General features: G+C 35.7%; 1 protein-coding gene across 6 annotated transcripts in view; it reads left to right on the top strand.

Moving 5' to 3' along the window:
• Positions 1–13,556, top strand: part of DMXL1 (Dmx like 1) — an 83,047-nt gene that overhangs the window by 11,151 nt on the left and 58,340 nt on the right. For 5 of the 6 annotated variants that reach the window (XM_032674888.1, XM_032674889.1, XM_032674884.1 and 2 more), the window contains exons 3-8: positions 3,370–3,447; positions 5,456–5,534; positions 6,027–6,159; positions 8,692–8,758; positions 11,541–11,716; positions 13,118–13,307. In XM_032674888.1, the coding sequence (XP_032530779.1) occupies positions 3,370–3,447; positions 5,456–5,534; positions 6,027–6,159; positions 8,692–8,758; positions 11,541–11,716; positions 13,118–13,307 (723 nt within the window). The remainder of the gene's footprint in view (positions 1–3,369; positions 3,448–5,455; positions 5,535–6,026; positions 6,160–8,691; positions 8,759–11,540; positions 11,717–13,117; positions 13,308–13,556) is intronic. The other variant, XM_032674887.1, reaches the window with a different exon arrangement.

The following is a 13,556-nucleotide window of genomic DNA, read 5'->3' on the forward strand; positions in this document are numbered from 1 at the left end:
CAAGGTCATCTTGACTGCATGATATCAGTTATTTATGCATTTAAAGGACAAACTGTCCTTGAATTGTAAATTAACACATGTGAATATATCATACTATAAGGCTTACTAAGCTTCAGAATTTTTTTGTTTCCTGAGTAGACCTATGAGGTCATTGTGATTCTGCAAGTCTGTATTGTCTGCTGTCAGCAAACTGGATGTATTTGCAGAGTGCTGAAATACTAAGCACTGATTGGCTAGGAATTTGCTTATTGACCAGACTGATCAGTGCATTTCCAGTTCACTGTTGTAGGGTTGGAATTTTTTCTTCCCCCATCTTCATCAGTACTGACACACAGATTTCTCTTTGGTTTATGAAACAAAGTGTTGGACTACTGCATCACTCTCAGCCTCCTATCTTCAGAGAAGTACTCCAGCTCTCTGACCATTTTTGTGTTCCTTTTCTGGACCTGCTTCAACCTATTCATGTATTCCTGGTGCTGGAACACTGAATGTGGTACTCCAGGTGGTGTCTCACTAAAGCAAGGATTATCATCTCCCTCACTCTGCTGGTCACATTCTTTTGGTGCAGCCCAGGGCACAATTGGCTTTCTGGGCAGCAAACCCATGTTGCTACCTCATGTACAATTTTTTGTTCACCAGTATCCTCTGGTCCATTTCTGCATGGCTGCTCTCAATCCCTTAATTTCCCTAGTCTGTGTTGATAGTCGGTATTGACTGACTGAGGTGCAGGACCTTGCACTTGGCCTTGTTGAGCTAGATGAGTTTCACACGGGCTCTCTCCTGAAGTCTCTCATGGTCCCTCTGGATGGCATCCCTTCCCTTCCTCCAGTGTGTTTACTGCACCACACAACTTGATGTGATCTGCAGACTTGCTGAGGGTGCACTCAGTCCTACTGTCCATGTCATTAGGAATGACTGTAGTGTCCTACAATGCAGTAATGCTTCCCTGCATATCTCATTTCTAATAGCACAACTTGGGACTACTATAGGCTTTTATTTGGTGTCTGAGTAATTATTGTTGTAGTTTGGGAAATTCTTCAACAAGTTGTCATTATTCCTTTTGGCAACATCTTCTCAGTGAGGACTAGGCCAAGTGGCTGTATGATTATGGAATCCTATGTAAAGTTTAAGTGCGTAGCAGTTGCTCTAGACACTGTATGTTTAGCATTTTGGAATGCTAATGTTCATTTGTCTTAAAAACCCACTAAACAATAACATATGGAAAGAGTGTCCATGTTTGCTGTTGAGTGTGGAATGGAGTTATTAGAGAATAAAAGAGTAAGTAAGGTAATTAAAGAGAATTAGAGAAGGGAAATATTAATCTGAGATGGAAAGTGCCTGAAGAAACTTTTTCCTTGCAAATGTGACAAAATTACTCTTGGCATTTTTGGGTCAGGCTGATGTTTAGGTTGTTAGTGTGATAGAAATTTATTTAACTATCCACTCTTTTAATGCAGAGGGTTTCTCTTGAAGCTATGGATCTATGGATTGTAGGATTTGAATGAATCTGTACGTTTGTACAGATCATGTACATCTATATTTCACACCCCCCCCCATGGCTGGGCTTCGTGAATGAAGATTAGGGAAAGGTCTCTACCCGTGTTTGACACAAGCACGTTGGTGGCTAAAAAGGCCAGTACGAGACAGGCATGTCCAGTTGCAAAAGGCACAGCAGAAAGACTCCTTAGGTGGTATATTCTGCAAGACAGGATTCTTTCTGCGTTGTCTTTTCTCCTCAAGAGTGATCCTGTGTGCGTTCTCAAAGGCATCAGCAGCGTTATAGATGGTGTGTCTCCAGACCTCCCGGTTGGAGGCCAGAGTAGACCAGTTATGTTGATCAATATGGCCGAGACTGAGATGTTGTTTCAGGGAGTCCTTGTATCTTCTCTTTGGGGCTCCTCTCATGCAGCAGCCAGTGGCAAGTTCACCATAGAGCAAGATCTTAGGGAGGCGGTGGTCCTTCATCGTGTAGACGTGCCCTGCCCAACGCAGCTGCGTTCTCAGCAACATGGCCTCAATGCTTGTGACTGCTGCTTGTTCTAGAACAGATGTATTGGTCACATGATCTGACCAGTGGATGTTTAGGATTGTACAGAGACAGCGTTGATGGAAGCGTTCTAAGAGACGCAGGTGGTGGCGGTAGATGACCCATGATTCAGATCCATATAAGAGAGTAGACAGCACTGTGGCTCTGTAAACACTGATCTTTGTACTTTTCATCAAGCGTTTATTTCGCCAAATTCTTTTATGGAGTTTTCCGAAGGCACTATATGCCTTTGCCAACCTGTTGTCTCTCCCTCCGTCAATCTTACCATCCGAGGAGATGAGGCTGCCTAGGTAATTTAATCTGTATTTAAAGGATCTGTAAATAACGATGAGTATGAAAGTTTATTACTTTTTTTTTGAAAGCTTTCGTGGTTGATATATGACTCTGTTTATTGTTTTTAAAAGAAAACTATGAATACTTTCTAAGTCCGAATTTTACAGAAATAGGTAATTAACTCTTACAGCATATCGTAACTGTAGATGTTCTTTTAATAGTAAGCACCACTTCAGAATGCAGGATGTCCATTATGCATGATGTATGCAAACTCCTTAATTTTTGTAAATCTGTATTTCAGGTAGTTCTAGGTAACATTTCCTCGTGACAGCTCACTCAGGCTCTCTACTTGAGGTCTTTAGCATACATTTGGCTTGTTTAGGCTCTTCCTGACAAGTCTTTTAGGCTTGCTTTTGTATAGATATCTTGTGATCAAATACTCTTTAATTTTGTCCTAATGCAGGTTTGAGGTGGCTGGTAACCACTGATGAAATAAGTCTTTGAACTACCAATTAAAGCTGACCATATTGCAACTTTTTTGGAAATATTTTATGTTAGCCTTGAATAGTAGTTCTGTTTGCAGTTCTCTGCATTGGGTGTTTTGCTTGTGTAGTTTGGGTCTTCTGAATTAACTTTTTATGAGGCAGCATGTTCTAATGCTGTGGAAGTGCACAAGAGCACTGTGAACCAATATTGGTTCTGTGTTTGAGAAGGTGAACTCTGCAGACTCTTTTGAGTCTTTATGTAATTTAATATGGAAATAATATTACTAATAATCTGGGGTTTTTTTTAAAGAAAATCTCATGTCTACCTGTAGTCTCAGTAGTTCATCACAATTAATGAGTAAGGCTTATATTTTTATTATCTACACCAGTTCATGATTTTAACCAGATATCCTTTTTCTGTTATCAAAAGGAAATATGGATATGAGCTTCAAATTTGTCTACAAGGAGGGTTAAAAGTAAAATCAACCATTTGCATTTTATTCTTGTTCAATAGCTTGTTTCTTCTGTGTGTGTTTATGTACATATAAATATAAACTGCTTTAGATTGCAGCTTCTTATGGAAAGGTGATTTGTATCTTTGAACCAGTCAGCCTCTTGAAGCAGAACACCAGTCATCATAATGTAAGTATTGCATCACTCCTTGATTTATTTCAGCAGTTATAAAGCCCATATCATTTTTCTGGTTTGCTTTAAAGTTGAAGATTTTTTCGATGTCTTCTTTTAATGTTAGAATAAGATTGAGACATAAGGTGGTTCTTGGGAAGTGAAAATGGTGGGATAAGGACAGAGGCCTGTTATTTGTAATAGTTTTAAGAAAGAAGGTTTTACTATATTGCTTTGTAGTACTTATTTATGTAGCCCTGCAGCTCATAACTGAAATATTCCAGAACCCAAAAAGACATACACAACCCTGTTCTGCAAATAGTGTAGCCATTACAATAGGAATTCCTTTTCCATGTGTTTTACAGTTGTTACTTTAACTTTTGCTTATTAAACTACATGCTTTTGGCCAAATCTATAATAGTTTCAAAAATCTATGGCTTTTTTAGAATATCTGACTGAATGCTTATATTTCAATGTTAGAATGTTGAATAAGAACAGTATTTATTCAGCATAATTCAGTGATTAACATCCAGAATCTTAGTTTCTAAATAATAATATGATTTAGAGCAAGTTATTTAGCCATGCTTCTTACATGAAGAGTAATATATAGTCAGAAGCATTAGATTCTAATTAAAGTCAGTTTGATTATATGAGAACTTTGACTTGCAATGCTCAAAGAGCTTCTCTCTCCCTTTTCATGGATTTGGTCTCTCCATTTGTATTAACAAATTGTTTATATGGCCATCTAGTGGATTGCCTTCTTTGTACTAACAAACTCAGTCACGTGATTCTTGGTGTAGTTGTAAGTTTGTGGTATATTACGTATTAATTAAGTAACTGGCATTGAATATATAAATATATATAATAATTTACATCACTGAAAAGCAGTGGAATAAAATAATGGTAAAATGTGAGTTCCTAAACTCATACGAACATTGTAGAAGTACTGCTCTCACTTTTGGGCATTGGAACCATTGAATCCATCCTGAATGTTTTTCTAGACTGGTAAACAGTACACTTAGCTTGAAACTTCAAAGTTAGTGTAGTAACTGTAGGCAGGAGAGGAAGCACTCACCATCCATGATTTGCTTTCAAATGTGTATAATTGAAGAAATATTCTGTTACTTCATTCTTTCAGTTAGCCTCTCTGCAATATTTTGTTCCAGGTTATTTTAAGATTGTGTCTGTCTTACATTTACCAGAATGTACAGATTCTTAAAAAAAACCAAACCCAAAAGAAAAACAACTAGCTTCAGAAATGTTTTGTTTAGGTCCTTATTAGCAGATACTTCTTTCTGTTTTCTGCCAAACTTCGAGAGATTGAGCAGTCATATTTTAACTTTCACATCTATTTGATGTGATATTTTTGGGGTGGGGGATGATTACTTTAAAATAGTCTGTCTTTGAGAATTAAGAGAAAAACATGTTGGCTCTTAATATTATTTTGAGTAATGTATTCAGTTTCTTCTGTAATTCAAGGCATAAAATCTTTGCAGTTTACTATGGAAACAGACCACGTAAATGTTTTGTGAATTTAATTCTCAATTTATTCCAGTGAGTGAACTAAAAACTAAAGATAATTGAGTGTCCTGTTGTATATTAAAAAAGAGGGAGAGGGGGGAGGGAGGAACAATCCTGTATGTTATCCTAACCTTACTGAAACCCTCTAATTCAACAATGGCATGGATATCAAACACCAGGTGCATTTAATACATTTCATTTTTTATATATCTTTTCTTTGTTCCAAAATAAAATTACACTTCCCTACTGATGGTTATTTTATGTATGGAAGTTTTTTCAATCTATATTTTTTAAGTAGGAAGTTAGAAACTTCTATATGTATGGTCATATTAGTGAAAAACTATTTTGTTTCAAAGACAGAATGAATGAATTTTTATTAGATAAGCAGTAACGTGTTTTAAACATCCTTCATAAAAGTTGGAGAATGCAGTGAAGATGTTTTATTTCTATTATTAATAGAAGGAAGTGTTTTCATGCTCATGTTTGTGAATGCTTAAAATTTCAGGTGCTACATTATCAATGGCAGAAGAGTGCTCAGATCACGCTGGAAGCCATAGTACATAATCTGACATGGGATCCCACAGGTAGGAATAGAATAAAAGAAACATCTGTCTGTTTGATACTAATTTCTTATATAAGTTTTACCATTCCTTAAGGGACAAGGAAAAGATTTTTGTTTTGTCCTAGCATGATGGAGAACACCAAGTGGAGTGAAATCTACTCTTTGTCACTTATTACAGGAGAACCAAAATACTAAGTGCATCTATATGGTCTGACTTGATTGTTCTTGTCTCAGCAGTTTCTAATGTTTATAACCATGGATTAAATGGTGGTTGTTGAGAAAGAGGAAGTGCCTACAGTAGATGTTTCTTTTAGGGAATTGCTAGGATTTGGTTAACTTTCACAATTTGAACTGTAGATGCTCAAATCTACCAAAAAAATCTAGAAAAGATATATCTGCCATGTTTTGTTTTACAGTTTCAGCTTTGCAAAACTTTTTTTTCTTCTTTCTCTTTAAAGAAGTCTATATCTTCCTACTTTTTTTGGAGTTAGATTATTATAAATATTTGTTTTAGGTACTCGCCTCTTGACTGGTTCCAATTGTCTTCAACTTTGGTCCAATGTTCCTTTGGAAAACCCTTCTGACAATGACAGTACAGAAAGAACAGATATTGGACTTGGAGAGTGGAGATGTATCTGGCAATGCAAGTAAGAAATGCATTTAAAAACAAGTAATTCCTGTTTCCTTGCTTATTCATACCTTTCAGATAAAATATCTAATGTAGTTCAGTGAAATTATATTGCATGCTGTTACTTGATAAATTTGATGTGTGATAAACTTGAATCATGTCTGCCTTGACTATGTGATGTTTCTTTCTTCTTACAAGATCAGTTGTAACTGGTTTTATTGAGGGGGTAATGATGGAGGGGTATAGACAGATGTTCACAGGCCAATATGGTCAGCAAAATGTCCGCTTTATTAGAAGAAAGACACCGTATATACTGCTTATGACACTCAGTTCTTGTTCACACTACATTGGATACATAAGGAAAACATACTTTGTCATCCACTGCTAATTGGATCACAACAGGTGATCATAGGAGATGAGAAAACTTGTTCACCTGCCAAAACTCCTCCTTGGCATTTGGCAAAAAGCCACCTTTGTTCTAACTTCAGCTCCCGCAGCCATTTTAACTAACTGTTCACACCCAAATATGCTAAAGCAAGACTCATGGAAATGCAAGGGAAATTGTTCACACAATCTCAATATACCAACAGGGGGGGCTACTATTGAAACTATCCCAGTAGACACTGTTCCTTGTACAAGAAGTAAGGTGAAAGCTGCGCAATTGAAAATTATTGTACTTGCAGCTTTCTTCTGTGTAACATCTCCCTCCTTTCACATACCTTTTACTGTTTCTATGTTCTGGATATTTGGAACAGTCATGCCAAGGTTGATACATTCTGGTTTACTGTGTCTCTGAATGCTCTTCTTGTATTCATGTTGATTTTAATATTTGCGTCTGTGTATTGGTAGAACAGTTTTAGTTTAGTGCTTCAGTTTATAAGATAGTTTAAATGACAGTCCTTCCTGCTATAGGAAGACTTTTCTAGTATCTTGGGTGCGCTATTTGCTTGGAAGCACTGTTCACTTGGCAGTCTCCTAAATAAGTTTCCCAAAGTGGCTGGCTGGACGGGCTCACCTGAGGTTATGCTTCATGAAGCTTTTAGCATTGCTTGGGCAGTTCTCTGGATGAACCAGAACATCTTTTTTTTTAATCCTTCAGTTGTTTCTTTTTCTCTGTAGTTGAACTTTTATCAAGGATGTGTTTAAAATCCCAAGATCATCCAAATGACAACTGAAAAATTTCTCTTTGCGTACAATGAACTTTCTAAATAAAGGAGGTTGAAGATTTACTCTGTTTATTGTGACACCTTTGGTTGCTCATCTCTCATCCTAATAAGGGGAGAAGTCAGTCTGCAGATGGAATGCCGCAGGGTATGGCTTTAGAATCTGGGGTTGTGGTACCAGTAGTCAAGATCATACGGGTAGTGCTTTTCCTCTGTCTCTTCTATAATATGTTTTGCATTTTTGTCAGGTATAAAGACTTACAGAAGTCATCTTAGCTTTCCACCTGTTTTCCTCTTTAAAACTTTTTGTTTGAGACAGAACTAAGTGTTCTCTTCTTTGAACTAGTAGGTCCTTGGAAGGGTCAACATAACTTGCCTTCTCTGTTCACCTTTTATGCCTGTATGTTTTCTGGCATTTTTACTGCAGTTAGATTTAGAATAGGTTTTTCTTAAGGAGTGATTTTGTGTTACTACTCTTTGCCAGAATAATTTTTAGTGTCTGAAGGAAACATTCCCAAATGTCTTTGTATTTGCCCCAGTAGGAGAATTTTGCTTAAACCCAAGTGGGTTTCTTTGATACATGGCTCTTTTAATTGCCTTGCTGTTGTTACTGCACACAATAAATGCATCATGCTTTTGTTGACCTCTTGGCGAACTTAATCCTTCCTGAAAATTAGGACTCAACAACTTGTTATATATATCTAATAAATTTGAGATGAAAATGTACACTGCATCTGTGCTGCACAATTAAATTCCTGTATGTTCCTGTTGCCGTTAACAAGCCTGTCATTTAGGCAACAACTCAGTTCTTCAAAACCTGTAAAAGGAGCTCATATATTAGTATTTCCAATTAAAGTAAAACACTACAGAAATGAACCACATAATTAGGTTTAGAATATTTTAGTGTGGCATCTTGTATCACTGTGACCATTTGTGTAAAAACTACTTTCACATACTTCTTAACTTCATTATTCTTTTTCCACCTTTTTGTTTTCTGGAGTTGTAGGAAGTATAAGAAATGGAGCTGTCTTTCAGTTAAGTTGGAAGATAATATGGGACAACACACATCAGTTTGAAATCCAAAAGATTGCAAAATGGAATTAGAACAGTTTAATTTGTTAGCTGGTTTTCATTTATGATATTTTTGAATACTGGATACTGTATCAGCCTCAAGTTTTCTGGTTTTCTTGTGTGACCACAACAATGTGTTGCACATGAGTTTACCTTCTAGTCCTTTTGGACTTTGTTAAAACTTAGGTGTGTCACAAAACACAATATACACTTGTATTTAATAATCAAATGACTTTCCTAATTTCAAGGAGAAAAAAACTGTTTAGAATTCTAAGAAAGTTCTTAAAAATTTTTTGCTTTCTGTCTTTTTTTCACAGAACTGCTTCTCAAGTTTGTTTAATGAAATTCTCACCAGATGGGGAGTTTTTTGCTACTGCTGGAAAGGTAAGCTTTTTCTTTTCCTGATGGTATTGTACCAATTCTGATAAGCTATGAAAGCAAACAAACAAAAACACATTTTTAAAAAAGGCACCTATTTAATTAAAAATTTCTTTTTTTCTATTTTTGGTGTATCTGGCTATGCATCTTTTAAGTTTTGGTAAACAGGAATTTGGGAGAAAAGCAGTTTGAAGTAGGGAGGCAACACACCACATATTCACTGCTTATTATTTTAAAATACTCATTTTTACTTGGTACCAAATTATAAGACATCAGAAAAAAAAGAGTTGGGGAATGGGGGCAGATCTGTGGATGAGATTGCTGCTGGATATCCTTTTAGTGAGGAAATACATTCAGGATTACACTCTCCTCTATAGGTATATTCACGCATCGTTAATGTCAGTGTTTGAGGCCAGAGTTTACTTCTGTGTGCAGCACTGGGCAGTTTAACAGCAAAATCAAAAAAAAATTAACGCAAAAAGTCAGTCTTGTCTTTTCTCTTCCTGAAACTAACAAACTAATCTTTTATTTATACTTCAAAACTTGTTGTTGAGGTTTGTAAGAGAATAATGTCCTAACAAGTCAAAGCAGAAAAAAAAAAATCAAGATTGTGTGGAAGATAAGTGAACAAACGTGACAAGTACATGCAAGAATTTATATCACTTGTTAAGGAATTTGAGTGAGATTATTCTGCAAATAATACTGTTGTCTTTGAGGGGAGAGTCACACTGCCATTGGTCAAAGAGTTAGAATAAGAATGTCCATATCCATCTTGTGAGAATTTATGGAATTACCAAAGTAGATTGTGGAACAAACATACTGGTTTCAGGTTATTGTTTTTAAAAAAAGTAACTGAAAACAGTATAAGCGGTTTTGCACAGGTTAGCAGATGCAGGTAGGCATTGAGTTTGTGATGCCAACTACAGAACCTAGCAAAGGCTGCACAGTTATTACAAAGGAAACAAAATGCTAGTGTGTGAAATTAATTGGGGCAATGCAATTGCTAAGGTTAGTGAAAACCTGGTTTAAGTGTCACAGAATCCTGAGCAGTAGTAACCTGACTGAATGAGTTTCAGACTGAGGAATGACAGACAGTTTTGCAGTCTGGTCTGGTCTGTCTTGGAAGCATGAATGAAAAATGAGTGTGTACATGTAAAGAATGGTTAGAACAGTATTTAATTTAGTAATAGTGTGGAACTTTGCTGTTTGGATCGTAATGTGCCTTAATACATGCTTGAAAAACAAAGATTCAGGGATGGTTCAGTCTGCAAATGAACCTTGCTTTTGAAAGGTAGTTGTTGTGCATATTTTCATGATTCACTTACGTGCATCAGGAACAGGTGAGTAATGCATATCTTGATTAGTTGTGTTTGTTTTTTGCTTTAAACTTGCCATTTCAGGTCATCATACTTGCTTGGAAGAGTAACTTTTAAGGCATTTACTATCTTTAAAGAAGAGATAAAGATGTAATAAATCTATAAAATAACCTAGATTTCTTTTTCTAGGGAAACTATATTCCAACTGACTAGCTTCCAACATATGAAGTAGAGTACTAGACTTCCTTGATGATAAATTATATTCTGTATAATAACAAAGAAGCAAGTCCTAAAGCTCCATTCTTTTTTTCCTTATTTGGATGTTACATTGGTTGCTATATGTTCTGTGGTGCCTTTAGCCATTTGCTGACTGAAAGAACCATTCCAGCCATGTTTCAGATAACTATTAGTTACACAAATTGTCTGAGTACATGTTTTGTTAAAAAAAAAAAGTGTTCTATCATTGTCAGCAATATACATTATATGTATTACACCTTTTTGGTGGGTAGGAGTTAGTATTTATTTTTTAAGTCAAGTTTTAATGGATTCCAATGTTATAATTTGATAGAATTATTGAAAAATTAATTAATCTGCAAATAACTTCTGTAGGGGTAATACTCTTGCAGAATTTTTGACTAGAATGTCTTATGTCCTGTTGTGTTTTCTTACATTATAAATTCACTCAAAGCGAAATTACTGAATAAGTAAGAAAAATTAATAACCAGGAAAATTAATAACATATTTTTTTACCATAAATGCTTAAGTCGGTTACCTGCCTCGAGAATCTTCAAACACATCTTTATTTCTGTGTCTTGTTTCTTCATTTAGTTTTTTGTGAGGGACAGTGCTGGTCAGCAAAACAAACTCCTCCTCCTCCCAGTAGGGTCATCGGTTGATACAGTATTTCAATGCCATTCATATTTAATAGCTGATCAACGACATGAATCTAGATTCAGATTAATTTGTCTAGTCCTTGAAGGCATAATCAATTTATGTGTGTATCTGACAAAAGCAGATTGAGCAGTGCTGAGCTGATTTTTGACATGGCATCTGTGACCTTTGTGTGTTTATCTAACACTTAAATTTGTGCTGGGGGGTTTTGGCTCTTTTCTGCCAAGGTACAATTACTTGTGTTAAGATTTGAATACCATTTCAAGCTAATGCAGCTTGAATTTTTGTGGTTAAAAATTGGCAACTAATCAGGAGGACCGAAATTAAATCCTGTTATTAATGGCAAGCAAGTTAAGTGGAAGCTCTGCTACTGTGTTTTCTTTAAGATCAAGTCTTGAAGTTGTATTTACTGAATTTGTTTCTGTAAATTGTACTGAATTTGTTTCTCTGTGTTACTCTGATCACAAAAGTATTTTAAAGACGAATGAAACCTCAAGAGGCAAACCCAGAAGTACTTGAAGTGTGTCATACTCTTATGTGAGATAGTTTTTTTACTGTCTTTTCTTTTTTCCTTTCCACAGGATGACTGTCTTGTGAAAGTATGGTACAACACAGAGAGCTGGCGATCAGCCATAACACCACCTGGTGCCAATCCTGAAAACCAAGCAAAAGAAATTGATTTTTCATTTGTTTATTTGGCTCATCCTCGGTCAGTAAATGCATTTTCATGGAGGAAGACCAGTAAATTCATGCCACGGTCAGTAGTTCAAACAACATGAAGTTCATAAGTTGCCCAAAAAAACTCCTGAACTATGCAGTGTTCTGAGCTGTACAGTCAACAGTCACACAAATTGTATGGTTTACTTCAGTTATTAATTTTATACTGTCTGTGTGTGTTCTTGAGAGGTAAGCATCCTCTTACCTGGAAAAGAACTAGAAAGTTAGGAAAGGAGTCTCACAGACTGAATTAGGCATTGAACTAAATATGAAATCAGCTCTTGGAAAATTGTCTCTTTCCATTGTATTGATTGCACTGTCTGAAATGACCATTCATTCATTTAATTCCAGCTCGTTCTTTCCATCCTAATGGAATCAGAGCAAATCAAAATAAGTCCTCTTCCACAAACATTCAAGTATTTTCATGTATTTTAATTTTTTTCTCTACCTGGTACAAAACTAGACCTCTGTCAGAAACAATATCTGGAAATTCAAGTAAAATAATAATTTGGAACTGATATCTTGGGTTTGAGCTTTTTTAGGTGTATGTTGTGATTCAAAATTACCTGTCCCTAATTTCCACTGATACTTGCAGTCTCAAACTGAAATAGCGTTAGCATTTCTGTGCCCTGCAACCATTTTTTGGCTATATTATTCCAAATAGTAGCCAAATTTAGATACCTTTATGTGGAGCAAGTTTATGCTGTCCTTTATACCACCCTTTAAGCAGAAGATTCTTCATAAAGCCATTACTATAGTTCTTAAATCACTTCTGAAAATCCATCTGCTCTGTGATTCCCAAGGGAGTTTTGTGCTGACAGTCTGGTCAGATGATCCATATATCTTTTGAGCCTTAGATAAAGCTCAAGTGTAAACTTAGGTGAACTGGAAACCTCATGATCTGCATAGCTTTTTCCAGTGTTTAGGGTAATTGGATTTTTTGGCTATATATGTAACACAAGTTGCATTTGGAAAAATACTAATTAAGAAAAAATTCTAGCTTTCAATTGGCTGTCGTATCCCTGGTATTACTTCATTTCTGTCCTTTGTATATGTAATTTTGTAAGTGGTAGATAGCGGTAAGATCTGGAATTAAGAAGAGGTATCTAGAATATTATTAGCTTTTTATGTGAAGAGCTTTAAAAGGAAAACCATAAATTTTGCTATTACAAGTATGAATTATTCTTTAAATTGAAATCCACGATTTGCTGTTGCACTGTTATGTGATGAAGTTTGAGGTAATTTATAGTCAGATACCTGAACAGATAGGAAAGCCTTTGATACATCATTTGTTTTCTTAAGAATATATTGATAAGTTTTTCTTTCATTAGTATGTTTAAGTTACTTGGTGCAATTCCAAAAACTGTTTGGAACTGTTGGTTTATTTTGATGCTATGTAATAGTAAGCAGCTTTTTCATACCTTAAATTTTCTTTCTTTAGTGGTGCTGTCTGCAATGTACTCCTGACTTGCTGTAAGGATAATGTTTGTCGTCTCTGGGCAGAGACTTTATTACCCAATGACAGTTTGTTGTATGGTGGAGGATACAGCAATTGGAGTGAAGCTGTGAACTTCACAAATAACTTCAAGAGAAATGTTTCAAGCAAAGAAAAGGTGCAAAGTGCTTTAGAGGTAAGAGCTGAAATTGAACAGTGACAATAAACACTTGTACAAACATGTAATTTTAGGTTTATAATTGTAAACTCAGATATGTATCATAAATTGAAATCCTTTATACCAGAGATGTGGAGAAAATGCTATAATAGGGTGAGTTTCTTTGAAATCTTCCTTGGGAAATCTAAGCTGACAGCTCTCCTACTGAACTTCTCACATTAGAAGAGACACTGTTCTAAAGTCCCAGCTGCCTATTTTGGTCCGATG

This window comes from Chiroxiphia lanceolata, chromosome Z, assembly GCF_009829145.1.
Source record: "Chiroxiphia lanceolata isolate bChiLan1 chromosome Z, bChiLan1.pri, whole genome shotgun sequence".
NCBI classification, from domain to species: Eukaryota; Metazoa; Chordata; class Aves; order Passeriformes; family Pipridae; genus Chiroxiphia; species Chiroxiphia lanceolata.